General features: G+C 41.1%; 1 protein-coding gene across 35 annotated transcripts in view; it reads left to right on the top strand.

Annotated features, from left to right (window-relative positions):
- The window catches only part of SOX6 (SRY-box transcription factor 6), a 695,707-nt gene extending 674,969 nt beyond the window's left edge, over positions 1 to 20,738 (top strand). For all 35 annotated transcript variants that reach the window (XM_045039006.1, XM_045039005.1, XM_045039007.1 and 32 more), the window contains 2 exons: positions 2,450 to 2,666; positions 13,955 to 20,738. In XM_045039006.1, coding sequence (XP_044894941.1) covers positions 2,450 to 2,666; positions 13,955 to 14,258 — 521 coding nt within the window. In that variant the 3' untranslated portion in view covers positions 14,259 to 20,738. The remainder of the gene's footprint in view (positions 1 to 2,449; positions 2,667 to 13,954) is intronic.
- The last annotated feature ends 1,272 nt before the right edge of the window (positions 20,739 to 22,010 follow it).

The raw sequence follows: 22,010 nt of genomic DNA, 5'->3' as shown, positions 1-22,010 counted from the left end.
GTGCCAGGGAAGGACTGACTAAAAAACTTATTTTAGAGACAAAACTATTTATAGTGTGTTAATACTGTGAATTTGGCAACTGTGAAAGGTACTGCTAAACCGGATTCGTGGAGACAAGCCTTATCTCCTTTTCTTATTCAGTCTTCTTAAATCCCTAAGTTGCTCCGAAACCTTGGAAACATTCACAGATCCTACGGTTTTCTGCTTTACTGTTCTTGGGTTCATATATCCTTCTGAAAGGACTCGTCAGGAACTAGGGTGAGCCCCAAAATAGTGTGAAATTCATGGAGTGTTGAACAGTGCCTCTAATGATGACTTTAAAACTTGTAAAATGAAACTACATTTACTTTAATAAGATATGACGAGTTCAAATTTCATAGCAGTGAGTTGAGCACATAGACCACAGGGCAGAGGCCCGTTTTGTGGTAAAGTGCCAGAGTGATTCTCCCGTTTCTCAGGATTAAACTCAAACCTCGTTCTATTAGTTAGTGTAAAGCTTGCTAGTGCAGATTATACAGTTTGGAATTATTGTGTTCAACATATTGAACGTATTTTATTCAACATGTAGCATTACAGTCAACATGTTTCCTCTTTAAAAAGAAAAAACACAGAAGGCACTGTTCTATTTAAGCTGTCGTGATGTGACAAAATCTCAAAGGGAGCCGTTTAAGAAGCTGAAAAACATTACAGACTTAAACTGTGGTTTTCATTTTTTAAATGTTTTGTTCAAAAGCAATAAATATTTAACCTTAGTAAATATCAGTGATCTGGACATACACAAATACACGTTTTGTCACTGTATAAATAATTTAACTTGATTCTGAGACATTGTGAGGCAGTAACCTCTAAGAAAATTTAAAACACACATAAAATCAAATAGTGGTGAAATGTTAAAAAGTAAGTTTTTCCCTTTTATTCCTTGAGATATTTGAATTTCAAGATGGATGCCAAATGTCACTACAATTAGGTAGGGTTTTATTTTTAGAGTTTCTGAGATATACACAGGGATAGTATTATTCTTTTGAATTTAAGTACCTTTGAAACCAAAAGGTTCCTGATGGACATGTTAATTTTGTTTTTCTAATTAATAGACATTTAAAAGAAAATCAGTTTCTCTGTCCTTGAATTTGAGACCTAATTTTGAAATTTTCTTTTCTTCTTCTTCTTCTTCTTCTTCTTCTTCTTCTTCTTCTTCTTCTTCTTCTTCTTCTTCGTCTTTTGCCATTTTAGTAGCAGCATGAGTAAGCTCTCAGATGGGCATAGAAACTCTCTGTTTCCATCTTGGCAGCTGTAGGGAATCTATATTCTTGGTGTGCATCCTGTGAAAAAAAAATTATTAAGAATATAGTAAGTGTATTCATTAAAATATAAACTTTGAAGCACAAGCATTTCAAGAGTGCCAAGAATCCTCTGTTAACTGGGGCTTTAAGCTACTGGGAGTCAGCAGAACACGGAGAAGTCTGTCTGTGTGGACTTTCTACACAACTTTTGCACAACAATCAGGAAAGAACAGGGATGGATGTGCTATTAAAGCAGACCAGGATACTGCTGGCTACAGAGAAGATCTGTATGACTTTCCATTTGTTTATGTATGAAAAATCTCCACTGAAGATTAGCTAACATCCAGTCAGCACAGCTGTTACCGCTTTATTCACCAGCAACACACAAAAATGCAATTTGATACATGTAAAAAAACACATCCCTTCTTCGTCAAGTGTTTAGGTAATTCTTTATAAACAATATTAGAGAAGTGAATACTTTTCCTTCTTCCTCTATAAACCACATTAAAAATTTTTGTGCTGTCATTGGTACAGCTCTGAATGAACATTTGGAGTACTTGAAAATGGTATATATATCATTCCAACTGTACCTTCCGGTTCGAAAGCTAGAACTTAAGTAGAGTTTAGGCTTTTTTAATTACCCTAGGCCAGGGGAGACAGTGCGCACAGTGGGTTTTTATATATGGAAGGATACCAACATCCGCCGACACCTTCTCAGTAAGTAGCTTCCCTAAAGATGCCTGGACAAGTTGACAGACGTTTGAATCTCTGAAAGCGGGAGAGCTTTTTCTGAGAATCCTGTCAGCCTTGAGAGTATGCTTTGGAAGTTTCAGTTTTTCACCCTTTGAGAGAGATAGACGACCAATAGATGGGGGAAGGACATTGGTGTAGGAGGCGATCTTTAAGCAGCAGAGACATGTTTTAAAATAATATACTTTTTGTAGCACCAGCTTTAAGTCACTGAAAGAAGTAATGTAATAAATGTTGCCATATACAAAATTATTCTTTGCTCTATGGTCTATACAAGACTGCTGGGGAGGCTCAGTGGGATGCGGTGGTAGGAGCTACCCAGAGCCAGAGGTGAGTAAAGCGGTGGGAAGGTATACCCAGTAGTTTCCATGAATATGTTGCCTTGACCACTTGGGTACTTAACGGCTGTTTTTGTTTAGGGTCTCGCTGGAAATCCATGTCCAACCAAGAGAAGCAACCTTACTATGAAGAGCAGGCCCGGCTAAGCAAGATCCACTTAGAGAAGTACCCGAACTATAAATACAAACCTCGACCGAAACGCACCTGCATTGTTGATGGCAAAAAGCTCCGGATCGGGGAATATAAGCAACTGATGAGGTCTCGGAGACAGGAGATGAGGCAGTTCTTTACCGTGGGGTGAGTGTTCCTGAGTGTGGCCACCTGGGCTTTCCCCTCCCCCTGGGAAACCAGAGGATGGCTACTGGCAGTGTGTTTGGGAAGGAGATTGGGGAAGGAAGGGATCAAGACCTATCCAGGGACTAGGCTGTGGTGATCTCTGCAGTGTCTCTCTCTCTCTCTCTCTCTCTCTCTCTCTCTCTCTCTCTCTCACACACACACACACACACACACACACACACGCACGTGAGCGCGCACGGTCTTGCAGCCTGGCTCCTGCTCAACAGCTCAAAACAAACCTGGTTGCCCCTCTCCTTGTCTCGCAAACTAATCTTAGATGTTCAGTGCCCACACACAATGTTTCTGGTAGTTTATTTAAGCAGACATATGGGGAGAAAAAATAAAAACCAACCTTAAGAAATCCCCAGAAGCTTTCCAGCTTCTCTGGGTGGTGCTTCTGACTCTAATCACAATAGTCTGCTTTTGTTGTGGGATCTACCACAAGATAATTGGCCTTGACATTGGTTAGAGGACCTCATTTTTGGCGTAAGATCCAGAACTCCTGTTGCAGTAAATTATTCTGTGGTGGAAGCAATAACAATGTGGATTTTCTTGCTTAAATCAGAAACTAGACATGTTTTTGATATCTTCAAGTCTGATTTCATGTCATTTTGTTTAAAAATTAGGTAATAGATTTCTGGTATAAATTTCGAGTTGGCTGACTGGCTGTCTGCATTTAAAAGAGGCCCTTTGTAACCACAGCCATGGGGATAAGCGGGGATGCAGACGCCTGTAGGTTCCAGCACACCCAGACCTAGAGGCACAGGGGTGATAAACCAGAGGACCTTGCTGGAGGCACTGGCCTGAGGCGGCTGCAATCAGCTTGGGAAGATACTTGGGACAGGGCTTGAGAGAGAGAAATGGAGTTAGAGGTAGCTGGGCTCACTGTTAGCTGGAAGGAGCCATGAGGAGCTATGCCACACGCCAGGGCACATGGGGCAGCCTCATCTGGAGTTGAGAGATGTGCCTCAGAGGAAAAGTAAAGACCTGCTTAGTTTTAAAGACACTTAAAACAACAACCTCATGGAACAAAAAGTTGGTTTCAGAAGCATGTATTTAAAGCATAAAATTAATTTGGAATAGTAAATAGAATACAAAAAAAAAAAAAAAACACGCCAATGAAAGCAGTCTGGGCCATGAATCTGTGCCATACATGAGAGTGCTCTAGAGAGGAGCACTGGAGTTTGACCACCGAGGTTCAAACGCTGGGCCACCTGCCCGGGGAAGTTATTGAACTTCTCTGAGCCTCTGTTTCCTCATGTGTGAAATGAAATGAATAGTGGTACTGATGTCATACAATTGTTGAGAGGATTCAATGAGGCAGTGTTTTTGAAAGTACTTTTATGGTGCTTGGTACAATATCAGTAAAGGTGATATTTTACCACTATCATCACTATTAAATACAGATTTACTATCACAATAAAACTATATTTTATTTCATACCATATAGTCAATGAACTTCTTTACTCTGTGGCAGAACTTTTGCAAGGTAAGGGAGGCTTAAGCCACTTTGTTATTTGAGAATCTCAATCTCTTAACAGATGATGACATATGCCAAAGTAGGTTTATCAAATTCTTCTGTATGGTAAATGTTTGTGTTTTTAAAAATAATACTTTTAACATCAGTAATACAATGCAATATAAGTAGGCTATTTACTGGCTATTTAGACGATTTATAAAAAGTACCAATCCATAGTGCACTTTGGGAAGTAGGGTCACATGAAACAAAATACAAATTTATTTTAACTCTGTGATAAATGTCTCCTTTTAATCCTGTCTCTGAGACCATATGCAATCTCTTTTGAGCAGAGAATCAAAAGTTTAAGTTTGAGAACCTTTGCGATCCCCTCTGTTTGTTCCAGTCATGTCCCTATGTATCGAGCGATACGTAATGGGTGTCTCTTGCCATAGTCTGGAAGGCTGTCAAAGGTACCATTTTAGGTCCCTGATAATTATTTGAAAATATGAGCTATAGCAACTCTATTTAATTTATTTCCCCTTACCAAAGGGTACATTGAAGTGGCTCTGGATCAAAATAATTCAACACACAGCAATGCATGTAAAATAAAAAAAAAAAAACTAAAACAACTCAACAGCATCTACCGTTTATTGAAGATCTACTGCATACTAGACACTTTAGGTATATAAATCACATAATCCTCTAAACAAGGTAAAGAAAAGGTTCTGTGGCTGCCAAAAGGTCAGAGAGAGCAAGGGTTTAAATCTAGGTCTCTGCCTCCATCATGCCTAATGACTGAGGGATTGTCCTCAAAATACGTTTCTATTTTGTGCCCTATTCTGGCACAGTTATGAGTTTGGCTGTGCTATTTGAAAAAAGAGTGCCTACAACCTTTGGTTGTGGTGTATGACGGCATTAGAGGAGCTCTGAAATTTAGAGACTAAGGATTCTGTTTCCAGTAGTGCAGTGGGTCCTTTATGGAAGGACCATTTAAGACTATAGAATGGGGCTACGGATGTGCAGGCAGTGACCAGAATGTCTTATTCTTTAATTTTCAGTGCTGAGTATTTTCCTCTGCCCAGCTTTGGTAATACTTGCAATGTGAAGCCAGGTATTATTTCCACTTAAGGATTCATATTCTCTTTTAAGTAGTTGTATTTGATAGATTATTAACTCCCTGGGGTTCATCTTTGGAAATTCGTCTTCATTAGATGTGAGGTTATTACAAGAGGGAAAAGAAACAAGAAATTCAAAGATTGCTATTGACTTCTTGAGAGAATGGGGGTAAGATCAATTTTTATAGCTGATTTTGAAAAGACATGCATAACTTTTGAGCCAACAAAATTACATATATTGCTCAACATTGTCATGTATTTTATTGACAATACAACTAAAAATTCAGTGAGTTAGATTTTTTTTTTTACTCAGCTATTATGAAATAAATTTATCAATAATATGAAGTGGAGTAAGGTTAGCTCTTGCCTTAGATTTAACCCCTTCGATTGACAGGTTAAGTATTAGAACTTTTAATCATTTTGATGAGCACTATTAATGTTGAAATGATATTAATTAGGGTATATGTAGCTACAACATTGTCTTTTCCCAAAGAATTATGGCCAGATGATTTCCATTTATTTGAAGTTTATTCAATAATTTACCTGTGAACTAATAGAGAATTATGCAGATACTATAAAATATCAAATTTGGGGCTACTTTTTGAGTAATAATGATAACCTTTTGAATACTTGCCATATACTGTATACCGTGGTGAGTGATTCATAAAGATTATTGCGAATACAACAAATAATTACAAGACAAGCAGTATCATCCTCTCTACGTGGTTGAAAAACAACAATGTTCAGAGATGTTAAATAATTTGTCCAAGGCCACACGGCCAAGTAAATTGCACAGCTGAGATGTAGACCAGGCTTACGTGAGTGCGAATGTGAAACATATGTCCTTTTCACCATTACACATACCTCTCAATTAGAGCCTACAAATTGTTCAGAGGCTGTGTAGTATAGTGGTTAAGAACGTCAATTCTGGAACCAGACTGTTCTGGTTCAAATACTAGATCTGCTTATTCCTGGCTCTAGGGACTTATACATAGCAATCTTTATTCCTCTGAAGTCTCCACTTGCCCTTGGGAAGCTTATTTAAACTCTCTGTACCTCGATTCCCTCATAAATAGAGTGGAGATGACAATAATACCTATAATACTGGGCCTTTCTGAAGATTGACTAGCTTAATATATCTAAAGTGCTTGCTTAAAACAATGTCTGGCACATAGGAAGCCCTGACTTAGGATAAATATTATTATTATTATTCTAGAAAAGTAATGCTACGTGCCAAGTATATATTTCATATTATAAAGAATTATATTCTAGTGACTTATGCTGTAAGTGATTTGAACGTTTGCCATTTTGATCTTAATCCTTAAGAGGTTGAATCAAATCTGTACGATACTTATAAACATAATTGATTAGCATAGGCTAGCCATACTCTTTTCAGTATGGAACTCTGTAGAGAAAGCTGGATTAGGATCTCTGATAGGCAGCATAAAAAGATTGCTATCATTTCCATTTCTTACTCTAGTATCAACTACAGAGATGTAGAACATGTAGGCTTATCTCTTCATGAAACAGACCTCATTGTCTTCATTTGTAGATGCTGTAAAAGTCTGAAAGATCAGCAAACAAGGGGGATTTGCCAAATTAATATGTAGGTTTTTGTGGGGGTTTGTTTTGGTTTTGGCTTTTGCGATTGGTGAAGCTAAACTGTACTCCACAAATATTCTTGTGATTTGGAAGCCATGTAATAATGCTGTACTCTATCAGGGTCAGCTTTATTCTTTACTTGGGCTGGGAAGAGGGGTTCTTAGCTTATCTCTGCTCATATCAGCTGCATGTATACACTTTTACAAACATCTACAACTTTTGTTTTGATGTGCACATTCATTATTTGTAAAGCCCAATACTTGCCAGCTATTCCTGTTTGTGAAATCTGCAGTGTTTGAATTTTGACTTTGCAATTGATCTGTAAAGGAAGGAAAAATGCTTTTTAGGAAAGTAATTTCCGATGGACAAAGCTTGAGCCTGCTGGCTGGATTTTCCATTTTGTAATTGATTGGTCCGTCAATTGGTGAGGGTTTATTTGAAACCAGTGATGTGCCCAGCACTGTACTAAATTAATACAGTACATGAGGCATTAATTCTGTACACAGTGAGCTTTCAGAGAGTGCTGTGGTTAGAGAAACCAGACACCTACACAAACATATTAGCAAATAAGAGTTTGTTACACACACACACACACACACACACACACACACACACACACACAGAGGGAATGCATTGCATAGTGCTGCACACGATGTATAGTGAAGTACTAATTTTGATTTTATGGAGCAGAGCAAGTAAAGGTCAGAAGAGAAGAGATTACTATTCCTTAGGGCCAGCCATAGGTCGTTTTTGAGGAAGGGGACCTGATGTTTGGGTAGGGTCAGGCTGGTGGAAAGTAGAGGCAAAGATTCCTGTCTTAGCATAAAGATTAGCATGAACACATGGAGGGAAATGCAGAAATGTTAAACATGTAAAAAATGAAGCTAGCCTAGGAATAATTATTCCTGGCAGTAAAGAAAAGTAAGAGAGGTAGGGTGGGGCAATATTTTGGAAACTCTTGAAAGCCAGGATACTGCAACTATAATTAGCCATGCTCACTTGATTTTGTAGTCTTTTATTATGCTGGTAACAACAATGAGAAAGCAAGACCAGCATGATAGTTAGCTTATGATTTTGCATCCATAGAATCAGTGGTAACTTAAAAGGGGCCTCAGAAGTCATGTACTTCAAGTAGCCAACCATTGTAGGAGTCCTCCCTAAGTTCTGCTTGAACGGTTATAGGGCTAGAGAGCTCACCACTTCCCAAGGAAGCTGGTTTCTTTGTGGAACATGTCCTAATGCTAGCCAAGTTCTTTTCTCTTAACTGAGCCATGGTCTACCTTTCTGCTACTTTGTAGATCAGTTCTAATCCTCTTCTTTGGTCCCTTTTCTGGAGTTAGTCTCTTCCTTATTTATAAAGACAGCCATTCAAGCCTTTAAAGATGGTTATATTCACATTCATTCTCCACTACCTTCCCTCTCATATATCTAGTCTCATTATATTTTTTCTTCTTTTAAGTAGGTTACCCAACTTTGTCATTTGTTTTCCCCCTCATTCACTAGTTCACTCATTCATTCATTCATTCATTCATTGCATGTATACATTATGGAATGTGCCTCCTGTGGTCCAGGCATTGCCGAAATTTTAGAGCTGTATCAGTGAAAATTCCTGTCCTCATGAAGCTTACGTTCTGGTGGGAGGAATCGGACAGCCAACCAATCAATCAATAAATAAATATCAAATAGTAGTAAGTACCTTAGAACAAAGTAAAGTAGAGAAAAGGTAGGGAATTTCAGGGGATGGAGTATAATTTTAAACAAAGTGGCTACAGAAAGCCTCACTGACAATCTCATACTGGAACCAAAGGCCTGCAGAGTGAGGTAGCAAGCTGCATGGGTCTCTGGGAGAAAAACAAGGCAGCAACTGCAGAGGTCTGGAGGGAAGGTTGTGATTGGCTTTTTCAAGAATTAATGATGTCAGAGTGGTAGGAGCAGCATGGGTAGGAAGGAAAAGTAACAGATGTCAGAGAGGTAGTAGGGAGTCAAACTGTGAAAGGACTTTCAGCCATTGTGAAGACTTTGAATCTGACCCTGAGTGACGTGGAAAGGCATTGAAGGGTCATAGGCAGAAGAGTACTCTGATCTGACTTGGGTTTTAAAAATGTCATTCTTTCTGCCATCTTGAGTATTGTCTGAAGGAGGCATGGCTGGAATAAGGAGGCAGGCTTTTACAATAAACCAGATTAGAGTTGACAGTTGCCTGGACCAGATTTGTAAAGGTGAAGGGAACAAGAAGTGGAGGGATTCTGGATATATTCCTGATAGCATACTAATAGGATTTGCTGATGGATTGGACATAGCATTTGAGAGACATGCGGTTGCCAGGGATTAGCTCAAACAGCCAAGGATGAAGCAATCATTAACTAAGATCAGAAAGGCCACGAGAGGAGCAGATCTATGGAGAATGATCAGGAGTTCAGTTTCACATCTGCAAGGTTGAGATGGTAGTTTGACATCCACATTGAATAAGAAGTTATATATATATACATGACTCTGAAATTTAGGAATGTAGTGCCTACCAGGCATCCAAATTTGAGAGTCATCAGCACCTAGATAATATTCGAAGCTGTGGAAAATGGACAAGATCACCAAAGGAATGAATTTAGATAGAGAACAGGTGCAAGAACTGATCCTGGGGTACTTCAGAGCTTAAATGTCAGGTTGATGAGGATGAGGAGGGTGCATCCAGGGACCTAGAAGGAGCAGCTAATGAGATAGGAAGAAGACCAGAAGACAAGGGAAGAAAGAGGTTCCCACAAGGGGAAAAGTGGTCAAATGCTGCTCATGGCATAGGTCAAGTAAGATGAGGACTAAGAACTGACTTTTGAATTTAACAACACAAGATCATTGGTAGTGTGACTTTTACAAGCTATGTTTCATTGAAGTGTTGGGGAGTGATTGAAGTAGACTTAAGAATTTAGTAGAAGAAATGGAGAGAGTGAATATACACAATTTTTCAAAAAAGTTTTGCTTTAAAGGAGATCAGAGAAATAGAGCGGTAGCTGGAGGGGGATTCGGGTGAGTCAAGAGAGAGTTTTTGTTGTTTTCTGTTTTTAAAGTGGGAGAGATTATGGCATGTTTATGTGCCAATGGGAATGATCCAAGAAAGAGGGAAAATTGATCATGCAGATGGGAGAGACAATTACTGGAGACAGATCCTTAGTGAGAACAGAGATTCAGTGCACACACGAAAGGGTTGGCCTCCCATTGGATTATGAGTTCATTCAAAATACAGAAAGGCAGGCAGAGAGTTAGGAAAACAGAGGTAGATGGGTACATGTGATGATGGGAGCTTTTGAAAAACTTCTTCTGATTACTTCTAATGTCTCCATGAAATGGAAAGTCAGGTCATCAACTGAGAGTGAGAATGTGGGAGAAGTTGGACATTTGAGGAGAGCCGAGAAGGTATGAACTAATTATCTAGGAGAGTAGAAGAAGGAGTGGCTTAGGGAATAGTACAACATGATGGCTGAACAGCACCAGAGACCAATTTAAAATTCATGCTCAGAAATTCAGACTAGTAATCATGGAAATGTGCTTTCTGCAGCCAAGTTCAGCTGTGTGGGAGTGGTCACAAGTAGGCAGGGAATTCAAGATTTGCCATGTAAGAGGAGAGAGTATGTACAAGATAGTGACTAACCACAGAATTGATATTGGGTAAAGGGATAAAGTCAAGGCACAAGAGGGAGAGAGAAGGGCAGTGAAAATTGGTTGAAGAGATCAAGGAATTGTAGATGCTCATAAGGTGGGAGAATTGGTGAATTGTTCTTCTAGAGAAAGAAAACTAGAAAGAGAAGATGTTGTGGTCAGACAGTGGGATATTTAAAATAGAAATTAGGGGAGCGCCTGGATGACTCAGTCGGTTTAGTGTCTGACTTCGGCTCAGGTCATGAAATCACGGTTTGTGAGTTCGAGCCCCGTGTCAGGCTCTGTGCTGACAGCTCAGAGCCTGGAGTCTGCTTTGGATTCTGTGTCTCCTCCTCTCTCTGCCCCTCCCATGCTTGTGCTCTTTCTTTTTCTGTCTCTCAATAATAAATAAACGTTAAAAATTTTTAAATAGAAATTAGGGTGGGGTTACAGCTGGAAATGACAAGGTCTGCTGATATAGGGAGGAGGCCAGATCATCACAGCAGAGAGGAGGTCACAAAATTGAGAGAGCAGGGTGTCAAAATTACCACCTTTGTAGATAGTGAGACATCAGGAATTACGGCAGGAGTAATGTTGGAGAGCCAGCGGCAGTAAGCCAGGAGCTAACGTCGTTAAGGAATGAGGGGGGCTGACCAGGCAAGAAGTAAGTACACAGGGGGTCAGTGGGTGACTTAGTCTGGTATCTCTCTACACCAGTAGTAGGCTTTTGAATATCATGTGCCTCACCACAGAAAATAAGTTATAGATGTTTTGTTTGTCTCTTTGTCTGTTTTTAATGTTCCATTACCGACTTAATGTCCAAATACTGTACTGTTAAATATGTGGAGCCCAGTTTAGAAGAGTTTGATTCTGATTCATATTGCTAAATAGTTTTCTGATCGTGTGAGCTTGCCATTCTCACCCTTGTCTCGATATCCAGTGGAGAATTTGCAACATGAAGAAAGGGTTCAGCTCCTGGCTGTGGTATGTATATGGCCTTGGACAAACCGTTTAAACTCTCCAAAACTTGGTTGGTTACTTCATCGATAAAAGAGGAGAAGTAATATTTGCCTCTTAGGCTTATTGTGAAGGTCGAAGATAATGTGAAAATATCTAGTCATTGTCCCTAGCACTTAATAGGAGCTCAGTTCAAATGTATTTAGTAAATAACTACATCTAGATATTTTGATTATAAAATACTGCAAAACTGGCCATCTATTCTTTCCGAAAAGAAAATGTCCTTTATGAAAAGAAACTACCACTTGGTAGTTGGTGCATGGTATGTAGAGTTTATGTTATAGATTAGCTCACCAAATCGGGAAATCTGTAAAATGGGTTAATATTGCAATAAAAGTTTTTACTCTACACTCATTATGTGATTAAGGCAAAAATATTTTCATTGCAATTATCCAAGTTCAGTAAAAAATTTAATAAGGCATTCCCTGCCTTGGGCAGGCTAGCATGAAATTTAATTTGTGCTAATTTGCCCAAAAGTTAGGAAGCAGACGTATTCTGTTTTTAGAATTTGATCCTATGAGAGTGAAACCAGTATTTTCTGAGGTGTCTCTATGCATAGATATATATCCTATCATCTCCTTCAGGCGATCAAAGAATCACCATGAGCCTCATAAAAATGGATCAATATCAGGTGCTTAGTATCAACTGGGTACAGGCAGGCTCTATAGAAATTGGGAATTTTTATGAGACATACTGAGCATAGTGTGTTTGTGTATTGAATATCTATAAAGGAAAGAGTGATAGAATTCAAGTCAGGTGACCTAGATTCAAAGGCTGCCGCTGCTGGTTATTGCTTGCTTTTAAGCAAGGCCTTATTTTCTTCTTCTGTAAAGTGGGCATGACAGTACCTCATGGGGTCGTCCTGTTAGTTGAATAAGGTAGTATTTGCTATGAAAGTGTCTGCTATGTTATGTTGGTCAGAGGTTAAGGAATCCAGATTATGCCTTCTAGGGATAGGAAGAGGCTGTCAAAGATAGCAGTATCAGGTATCTCCGAGTGATTCTAGGTCATTTCCATCATTTTTCCTTCGACCAGGCCGGAAGACATGCAGGGCTCTTTGAGAAAATTACTCTGGACATGTCAAAGAATCGCTGGTAACTGAGCCACTTCTTCATGGGTTGAGGTTATTTTTCCATCAGACTGAGGTGGTTAGAGAGTTTCAATGATATTTTAGAGGGTCCATAAGAACCATTCAAGAGAAGGACTGGCCTGAAGTGTCGTGAGTGTTAAAAGGTGAGAGGACCTTCCAAGACTTCCCTGACCCCAGCTCTCATAAATATCTGGAAACTGAAGCTCGGAAAGGATAGTCATCAGAAAGGAGCCTGCCAGTACCCAGTTGATACTAAGCACCTGATACTGATCCATTTTTTATGACGCTTATGGTGATTTTTTGATTGCCTGAAGGAGAAGATAGAGGAATATATATCCATGCATAGAGACACCTCAGAAAATACTGGTTTCACTCTCATAGAATCAAATTCTATGACATGAGTTTACATTGTAATTACTGTCCATTAAGGTCGAGGAACACCTGGTAAGTATTTCACCCATGAGAATATCGTTTCAGTCATAGTCTCTGAGTGAGGTAGTAGGTCTTCAGTTCTTTCAACCCATTACAATGCCTCAAGGGAGATTGAGAGGCAGATAGCCATGTGTCCCTGTAGAGGGAGAAACTGACCTTCATAAAGGGTTTGGTAAGTGTATTTGAACTAGAGTACCATTGTGACCCGGCCTTGGCACCTGCTGGCATCCAGGATGAGGCAATGGGTGTTATTCTGATAGGCTCCCTGCACTTCACTCCTGACTCCTCCAACCCAGCTCCAGCCCAGACATCCAACAAGATCCTTCCATGATAATGAAAACAGAAGCTCCTTAAAGGAGCATCCTTACAAGTTCAGCCACAGAAATAGGTAGATATTGCATGGATACCAAATCTATGCTTTGCTAAATCTGACTCCCTGGGACACACTTGATCCTTTCTCGTCTTGATCTTCCCTTTGTACAGTTCTCAAACCAAGGTGGAGACACAAGCCTGCTTACCGATGTCATTAAAATATGTCTAATGCTGCGGATCTTAAGAAATGATCTCACATGTAACTTTGTGGAATTGACTACAGCATTTGTTTCAAATGCACTTCAAATGCCAAGTGTTAGTCGAGCTTTGCCATATTTGTAATGCTGTAAGAACCCTGCTTTTAGGTTTCGAGACCGTCAATAAGTTGCTCCATTGTATTGCTTACTGCCCAACCATAGCATCAGGGCGATTTGCAGGACTCCTCCAGGGAGCACCTTTGTCACGTTTTGTCATTTGCTTAGAATGTCAACAGAGCCCCCTTTTGGAATGTGTGGGAGATGAATTCCAATGCCACACGGAAGAACATGTATACAGATATTTCCCCTGTTTCATTTTATTTTTTGAATCTATACAGGCAACAGCCTCAGATTCCAATCACCACAGGAACAGGTGTTGTGTATCCTGGTGCTATTACTATGGCAACTACCACACCGTCACCTCAGATGACATCTGACTGCTCTAGCACCTCGGCCAGCCCAGAGCCCAGCCTCCCAGTCATCCAGAGCACTTATGGTATGAAGACAGACGGCGGAAGCCTAGCTGGAAACGAAATGATTAATGGAGAGGATGAAATGGAAATGTATGACGACTATGAAGATGACCCCAAATCAGACTATAGCAGTGAAAATGAAGCCCCGGAAGCTGTCAGTGCCAACTGAGGAGTGTTTGTTTGCTGAATTAAAATACTTTGACATTTCACCTCCCCTCCCCCAACAAAAAGTTCTTAAAGAGCCCGCATGCATTTGTGGCTCCACAATTACATCAGCAGAATGGTCTTAATTGTTTCGTAAAGTGTGAGACAGATTAAGTTTTTCCTGATTTTTCATGAACTTGAGTTTTTGTCGTTATTGTTATTGTTGTTGTTGTTGTTTTTTTAATTTAGGTGAAGACATATTAAATATGAGACACCAGGACTTGAAAACTTATCTCAACCCATAGCTGTCTTACAAGTCTTATATTTTTGTCTTACTTTTTTTTTTTCTTTTGGATGTTGATAAAGGTTTAAGTTACTGTTTTAGATGGGGTTAAACATTCTCACTCAGGTATGCTGTGCCGGCCTACAGGTTGTGAATGTGTTTTTATTCTGAATTCTTTTAGAGAACAACTAAGGATTTCCTATCGTGAAACAGAACCAGTCCACAGCGTGCGCAGCTGCGTGCAGAGCATATTCAAAAGGCCTCAGAATTCCATTGTTTCCACGTGTAGAGTTCAACTCTGAATGTGCCAAACTTTTTCATAACTTTTGAATCTTAATATTTTGAAAGTCTTAAAGGAGACACTGCAAAGTCTTAGACAATCTTCGGCATCTTAAGATAACACAACAAACCACACATTTTTCTTTTCCAGAAAATGGTAAAGTACTCAGGAATCTGGAGACAAGATAGTGCAAGGAATGAACAAGGTTGCCACAGTGCAGGTACCCAATTGTGTTTGCCTCTTGACGTGCCATCCACGTGTGACGCGTTATACCGCGCGCGCACCAGAGCGATCACCACACCAGATACCAACCTGGTGGTCTTCTCTGCCTGAGACCACCTCTCACTACATCCATTATCCCTTTGCCTTTTAACCCTGACATTCAGTCTTAACACGTTTTCTCTTAAATTATTCATTCCAGAATGTCAAGGGTCCACTTACTATTTATTTGAAAAAAAAAAAATGTTTGTGGCATTAATTTAATAATTCTTGTTTTTCACCCTCCTTTCCTGAAGACCTTTTCAGCCCCTTTCACCTCCTTCTCCTGCTAGACACAAAAGATGCACACAGTGATTTTATGTCCCCAGCGCATCTGGACGCATTTCTGAAACAAGATACTATTCAATACTTCTACTGGTTTTCAATGTAAACGTGTATCTGGCTGCAGGGCTGTGTGTTTGGATACAGGTGTGAGGTCTTACACTTCAACAGATATGCCCCCGAGGTTCTCTGTGACCTCAGAAGCTTTGCCAGAATCCCCTCTAATTCAGTTGAGCAGCAGTGGTAGGATCTGCGTCAGCGGTGTTTCCCCCAAATGCCATTCAGCAGCAAGGGTCAGCAGTGGTGACCGCCAGGCAGGAGAGTCCTGCAGCCAAACCCAAAACCCAAGGTTGTGGACCATGGAGGAGGCTACAGTGATGCTGTCATGGGCTGGCATCTTCGCACGGAGTTGCCTTGTCACATCTGGTGCATCTAGGGAGTTTTTGTTGTTGTTGTTGTTTTGTTTTTTGGGGTTTTTTTTTTTGCAAAATCCCCAGGATGCAAGAAGCCACATGACAGCCTCCAGGCAAAGATAGAGGCAAATAGTCATGATACATCCAGAGAATGAAAGAAAACCATAGGGAAGGAGAAGGAGGGGAAATACATTCCCTATATGGGATGTTCCTACTGTTAACTCTGGGGAACGGACGACTTCTGGGGCAGCAGCTGAGCTCCTCTGGCTCACTCCCTCCCTCCCTCCATGGCCACATGGGGGGCATGCCTCCCTGTGAACCAGATTAACTGCACTGGTCACACAAGGATTTCTCTGGAGATGTGCTGATGGGCTGGGAGGCAGTGAGGTTTCATTCCCCATCTCTTAACTCCAGGGAGCTCGGCCATGCCATTTTGACCTTCCTGAAACCAGGACTGACTGACTGTGGGGTGGGGGAGGGCCTCACCCGGAGTGGTTCAATGGGAAAATGTCAGTTAATGGGACAGTTCACTTCATGGGACAACCCAGAATCTCACCACCAGGACATAGGAACGGCCCCATCAGATTTCTTGAGCCATTTTGTCACTTGGAAGAAAATAGTGTACCTTCATATTTATTTAAAGAGTGCTCAAGGCCATACCTAATAGCAATAAATAGGTCTAGCCAAGATGTTACTGGCTATGTCATTAGCTGGGAGTGCTCTCCATAAGCTGATTAAGGTACTGATAGGAATGTTTTGTTCTTAGTATTGGTTGGGGATTGGAACTTTGTTTTTGTACATTTATTTCAAATGAGGAGGAGGTCATTTTTTTTCTCAAAAGAAATGAATATTTATTATTGTTTTACTGATTTCTGTTGATTATATATACCTCTCCTCCTCGCTTCATTCTCACGTTTTTTCCTTTCTCTTGGACTCTTGCGTTTGCTGTCTCCTCCTCTCTCTTCCTTTTTTATTTTGTCGCATAGGTAGAGTGCTGTATGGCTAGCATTGTATTGTATGTAATTAATTTTGCACAAAGGCAAACATTTAGAATAGTAGGTTAATTTTGTTTGTTTTTTATGACCATGCCAAAATAATATTCTGGGCTGGTGGAGAACAAAGGACTGTTCTTTAGGACTGAAACTTGATTTTGCTTGTAGTTAAAAAAAAAAAAAAAGAAAAAGAAAAAAAAACAACAAAAAACACACACACTCACAGATGTTGTTTCGTAAGTGTTATAAGCACTGGATATAAATGGTATTTTTTATCACTTCTGACTAATGTGAAACTTGTACGAAAACTACACGAACAAAAGTCATCTGTTTCGACTCGTGTGGGCTTGCCTCACAGTTGCCGGATTTGAGTCATTTTTATGTCTTGTTATTTCATTTATTTATGCAAAATACATGTGTGTATGAACACTTTGTTTTAGCTCCAGCTCTGCCTCAGTACTGGGGTGCAGTCACTTCTGGCCATGTTCTTAAAAGTGAAAGGCTATTCAGGAATGATCTGATTGCAAACGTCTCTTTCATTGGGTCAAACGGCGATGCTGTATTTGAATCTAAATTCTGTGCATAAGCAGTTTACTCTATTTATTAGCCAAGTTTGGCTCTAAATATCCATGGAAATTAAGAATGACAATCATAGGGGATCACTTCGTTTTATTTTCAGTGGGGCTTAAACAAAGTTTTTATGACTCTACCATCTCATTTTAGATTTTTCTAATTGTGTAAATATAACATAGAAATAGAATTTATTTTTGGTTCATGAATACGTAGTGAGATATAAGTTACGTATTTCCTTTTTGTTCTCTCTCCGTATACGTTGGTCCAGACTAGAAGTTGACGAGTCAGTGTACCTCATGGGGATAGTGAACTAGCAGCCGCAGTGAGAGAGCAGTGTTCCACCCGCAGCTGGGGAAGCAAAACCCTTCACTCGGGTTCCCAGGCAGTTTAGAACCCACTGTCCACAGGCTCAGACTTTTACTTATTTTTTTCTCATAGAAAGTCGATGAATTGATTATACTAAATTTCCAGTACAGCTGGGGAAGAGTCAATTTGCTTTTGTAAATCCACATAAATCTTCTAAGGTAGTTCTGTGACCATTTACTAGCAAGAAGCATGAATGCCTCCGAGACTGACCATTAATAAAAGTCCTACCATGCCAATTAGATTAAAGAATGCTAATCAACTGTTTTCAGTGCTTCCTATTTCACAGTATCTTCAAATCAAAGAGAAACCATCTCCATGTTGTTAAAGAACTTACAGGATCAGGATTTTCCTTGTCACTTAGGATAGGGACACTGGCGCACAATCCTCTCCTAAAAAAAAAAAAAAATGGACCATATGGGACAGGAAGGAAGGAAGGGAAAGGAAGGAATGAAGGAAGGAAGAAAAGAAGGAAGGAAGGCAGAGAAAGGAAGGGAGAGAGAAAGAAAAGGTCAATCCATGGACAGGAGCAGCCAGGCAGGCGGTTTCTCTATTTCCTTGGCAGAGGCGATGCAGTACCTTCTCCAGGAAGGTAAGAAAGTTATGTCGTTTTCACGTGTATTCAGCTCAGTCTTCCAGGAGCACATCAGTTTGCTTCATTTGGTGTTTGAGACTCGCCAGCCTTGTCCTCAGGCCCGATTCATGATGCCAGGGTCCTGACACAGTCTCCCAGGCCAAGTTCTAAATTGGGGTGTGGGCTCACAGTGCTGTTGAGCTTGTCAAATTCTGGCCTCCCCTGCACATTAGCCCCACTGGAGCCTGGGGTGTTTGAAAAGGGTGTGATCACTCTAGGGCTGAAATTAAAGGCTTCTTTCTTTTCCTTATGAAGCCGGGCTGCTTCTTCGGAGCACACCCTCCCAAGCCAGGAGCACCAGGCACTAGCTGAAAGCAGGGATTATTCCGAGGAAGCCCATCTACCCCCAGTAGGAAGGCAGCCTGGTCACTTGAACACCACAGGCAGAGGCTGCTTCTCCCAATTTACTCATTCTGCAAAGGGCTGACCTCGACCTACTCATTAGGGAAAGGAGAAAGAATCACTTAGTAGTTTTAAACCATATGAGAAGTCCTGTTCCAAGTGCCAACGACTACAACGAATGCAGCTAGAGGAATGTATTGAAATTATTACTGGGTCTTCCTTTATAATGAGAAAAATGACAAAAATGGTTGCTGTAGCCTTGCCTGATTTTGTACACGTTTGTCCAAGGACTGAGTTGGCACTGAAGCTCACTTCTCAAAGTATAATAATATTGTATGACCTCATCTGTCCCTTTACAGAAGCACCTGCATCATTTCCTTAAGCCATCTGCCCCTTGACATGTCTTCTTCCTTAATAAACAACTTCTATCTGTTACTCCTGCTGATGACGTTCTGTTTCTGATGCCATATACTGTTGAGCGTAACCCTCTGCTAATATCGTTGCAAATATCGATACGCAAACACATTTCCTTTTCATCCCCATCCCATCTTTCCTTCTGGGGACAGATTACTTTCCAAAAGCTCATGAACAAGTAGTGGGAATGCTGGTACCTTTGGGGCAGGGCTAGAGGAGGGGGTGGGGGTGGGGGACAGAAAGGTAATGCTGAGTTCAGATACTCTTCCTATTGGAGTCCGTGGCTATATGAACGCTTGACGGTAACTCAGTGACATATCTTGCTCAGTAGTTTCTTATTCCTGAAGAACCACAAGCATAAGGTGAGGCTTCTCAGTGCTGGTGCTCTTGGAGTATGGGGAATGTGCAAATATTTAACTGTTTTGTATGCTGCACATTGCAGATCTGCTCATGTGCATTCTCCGTTCGTCTTCCTTTGTCATACGTGTTTTTGCCTTTTTTTTTTTTTTTTTGGAAAGTGCAGTCTTTATTGTACCCTTCTTCAGCTTGTAGCAAATTAGAATGCTTAGCATTTATGTTCATTCATTATTGTATTTGCCATGTAAAATTTTTATTACCTTAGACAAGCTTATAAGCTGTTACTACATAACTTATCTTACTGTAACTCTTTTATTTCCCGACCTTGTAATTTGTTTGTGATGTATATTGTGAGATTGTATTCTATGTTAATTTAATCAGCACAATTCACTGACATGCTGGACTGACATGCTGGCTGCTGTTTCAAAGTGTAAAGTTTGTGTAGGGCTGTTGGGACAACTGTGGCTTGTTGTTGAGGTACTGTGCAACACTGCGGGTGTGGCCCTTACGATGCTAAGGGCATTCACTACACCCTCGAGCAAATTTAACTGCAGATTTTCTTTGTAGAAATTCTATGTATAACGCAGGTACCTACTTGGCCCATGGCTGGTAACTATTTGGGCGATTAGAAAAACAAGAAAACAAAAACCATAAAAACTAGTGTCTATTGCTGCTTTGAATATGTTTGAAAGTCTGAAAATGTAAATAATTTATCAAAAAAAAAATCTTGTACAGTCCAGTGTAAAGTTTTTAAATGACCTTAAGGGTTACCATCACATCTCTCTCACACTCTCCTCTTAATCATGGAAAAAAAAGTTTGCTAAGGATTAAAGAAATGGGGGAAAAAAGAGTATCTTCAAATTTAAAGGAATGAATCATTGTTCTTAGCTTTGTTGCATACACACATTTCTTGGATTTCGTTGTGCAGTATTGACGTGAGATAAAACTCAACATTGAATAATCTTTCAGTGGTACTTTTCAAAGTCTTCCCCTCCTCTGCCTCATAATTAAGGGAAAAGACAAAATTGAAAGACGCACTGTCTTTATCTATCCTGGTGTATGTTGGCACCTTAGCTACTTTTTTTTTTCTTTTTGCACAAGGTGCTTTCCTGATATGTTAAACATGCCATCTTTGGGTGATAATGTATATGCCATGAAGGGGCCCCGGCCCCTCAGGGGAGTGTCTATAAGAACCTGCCTATTTATGCTCATTTACCTCAAGACTGTCCTCTCTACCCTTAATCTAGTCGTCATCACTCCATCTTTTGTACTGCTGTTGACACTTACAAATTAAAGATAAATTTTGTTTTATGACCTCTGTGTACGGCCTTGTCTGTGCCCTGCAAAGTGTTCCCGCGCTGGAGCCCGGTCAGCCCCAGGCTTGCCCCCACCTGCTGCTGGAGCCTGCAGAGCTCTCCCTCTCCCTGCCCTTGCTTCTGCCCTGCTGGGAGGTAGGTCCCAGAAAGCCTCCAAACCCCTGAGAGCCTGGAAAGACTTGCCTGCTTTTTTCATTGTGGAGCATACACTGCTGTAGCAGGAAATGCTTGTGGATTGAGACGGTAGGAACAGGATCCAAGGTGGATTTTTGTCAAGAGAAGATGAGAGAGAATGTCACTTCCTATTTGCTTGACTTCTGCGTGACAGTGAAACAGTTTATAGAAGCTCCCGGCATCCTGGGGTATGAACAAATCTCAAGGGCCAGCCTCTCATCTGACACCAGCCTCCACAAGCCCAGCAGCCAAGAGTGGAAAATGCCACACTTCTGGAACCTTTGCCTCCACGGTGGTCGGGAGCAGTTGGCTGATTATTTCTCAGTCGCTTCTGCCTCGGAGGAGGAGAGCTCCCATCCCGTTGTGCAGACCGGAGCTGGACCCGGCGTGAAACTCTGCTCCAAATGATACCAGCTCCTAAGAGTCTAAGGGATGGAGGTGGGGTAGTGGGCTGAAGCGAGCCAGCCCAGCAAGGAGACTGGCCAAACCAGCCCCACCGGTGCTGTGGATGCCAGAGGTTAGTTACCCACACCCGAAGAGAGAACCAAAGGGTGGGGTGGGGGTGGGGGGTGGCCAGCAACTTCTTTTTTGGTATTTCCTATGAAAACAGAGTCGTTGGAGAAATGACAAGGATTTGTGGAACTTTTCTTTATCACAATCAAATCGTAAGTTTGGTACAGCTGTTAGAAGGCCTGAAAGCTTAACTTTCCACGGCCCTCCTTCCTGGTGTGGGTCCTTCAAAGGCCTGGTAAACAGAGGGCAATGCTGTGGAGTCAAACCAACCTGGCTCTGCCACTTGCCTGCTGTGTGATCTTCCCCAAGCGACTCTAGAGTTTTCTCCTCTGGAAAATGGGGTGAGAATCCCTACCTCTCAGGGTTGGGGGAATTAAATAGCACGAACAGGCCTGCACACAGAGCGCACGGAGAAAGCCTGCCTCCGTTGATCAGAGGATGTCTGAGCCGGGGGGGCGGGGGGGGGAGCATCAGTGTCACTGGCGGAGCAGAGTGAGGGGCTTGCCTGAGGCCTAACTTCCTGGTCACAGATGGTCACACAACCTTCCTCGCAGCTGGCGCCCGGGGCCCCAGGTGTTCTCCT

This window comes from Felis catus, chromosome D1 (genome assembly GCF_018350175.1).
Source record: "Felis catus isolate Fca126 chromosome D1, F.catus_Fca126_mat1.0, whole genome shotgun sequence".
Lineage (NCBI taxonomy): Eukaryota > Metazoa > Chordata > Mammalia > Carnivora > Felidae > Felis > Felis catus.
Note: the sequence above shows the minus strand (reverse complement) of the source record. Positions and strands in the feature narration are given on the sequence as shown.